At 40.1% G+C, this 917-nt stretch overlaps 1 protein-coding gene across 1 annotated transcript in view; it reads right to left on the reverse strand.

Annotated features, from left to right (window-relative positions):
* Positions 1-315, reverse strand: part of LOC107653871 (receptor-type tyrosine-protein phosphatase mu-like) — a 208593-nt gene extending 208278 nt beyond the window's left edge. The window contains exon 1 of the mRNA XM_016440739.1: positions 171-315. Within this exon, the coding sequence (XP_016296225.1) occupies positions 171-315 (145 nt within the window). The remainder of the gene's footprint in view (positions 1-170) is intronic.
* Between the last annotated feature and the right edge of the window lie 602 nt (positions 316-917).

Below are 917 nucleotides of genomic sequence, written 5' to 3' on the forward strand. Positions count from 1 at the left end.
GCGCGTCAAAATAAAAGTCACGCCTCGAACGCATCGGCCAAACAGAAAAACTTATCGGCCAATGCCGATATTTGAAAAATGCCAAATATCGGCCGATATATCTGCCTTGGCGATATATCGGTCGACCACTAATCATGACATCCAGCTCTAAAGCACCAGGACTCACTGACCTGACGGCAGCCAGGGCTCTGAGGAGGGTTTCTGCTTGGTGTTGATCTGCTCCCAGTCGAAGTCGTCGTCTTTGCCTTGACTGTAGCCGCAGTCTGTGTAGGGTTTCTCCAGGAGACAGTCTTCTGCATCTTCTGCAGGACACATCCGGGATGTTTACAACCTCAAAACCAGTCACACACCAACATATATCAGCAGGCTCAGCAGGCCACCAAGCGCCAATATGGTGCAAACGTGGAAAATCATCATTCTTATTGAGTTAATGCATTATTTTAGTGGACCGAGTAAATATTGTGAATAATAATAATAATTTTGTTATTGGTAAATGATGCATATATGGTAGGATTGTGCATAATTGATAACTGAATTGAGAACACTTTAAATTCAATTCCTGAATTTGAACCTAGGTGGCAAACAGGATGCAGAATTACGATTTGAATTTGAATGTAACAAAGTAGAGTTTGAATTAACTGAAATGAAAAAAAGCTAAAAAAAAAATAAAAAAAATAATAAATAAATATTAAAAGTTAGACAAGACAGTCTAGGAATGTTGACTTGACAGTCATGAAAGATTTGAGATTTGATGGATGGATGGATGGAAAGGCAGAATGATGGATGGATGATGAAAACAGAATGATGGATGGATGGATGGATGGATGAAAAGACAGATGGATGGATGGATGGATGGATGGATGGATGAAAAGACAGATGGATGGATGGATGGATGGATGGATGGATGAAAAGACAGA

The sequence above is a fragment of the Sinocyclocheilus anshuiensis genome, unplaced genomic scaffold (assembly GCF_001515605.1).
Source record: "Sinocyclocheilus anshuiensis isolate Anshui unplaced genomic scaffold, SAMN03320099.WGS_v1.1 scaffold1994, whole genome shotgun sequence".
Classification (NCBI taxonomy): Eukaryota; Metazoa; Chordata; class Actinopteri; order Cypriniformes; family Cyprinidae; genus Sinocyclocheilus; species Sinocyclocheilus anshuiensis.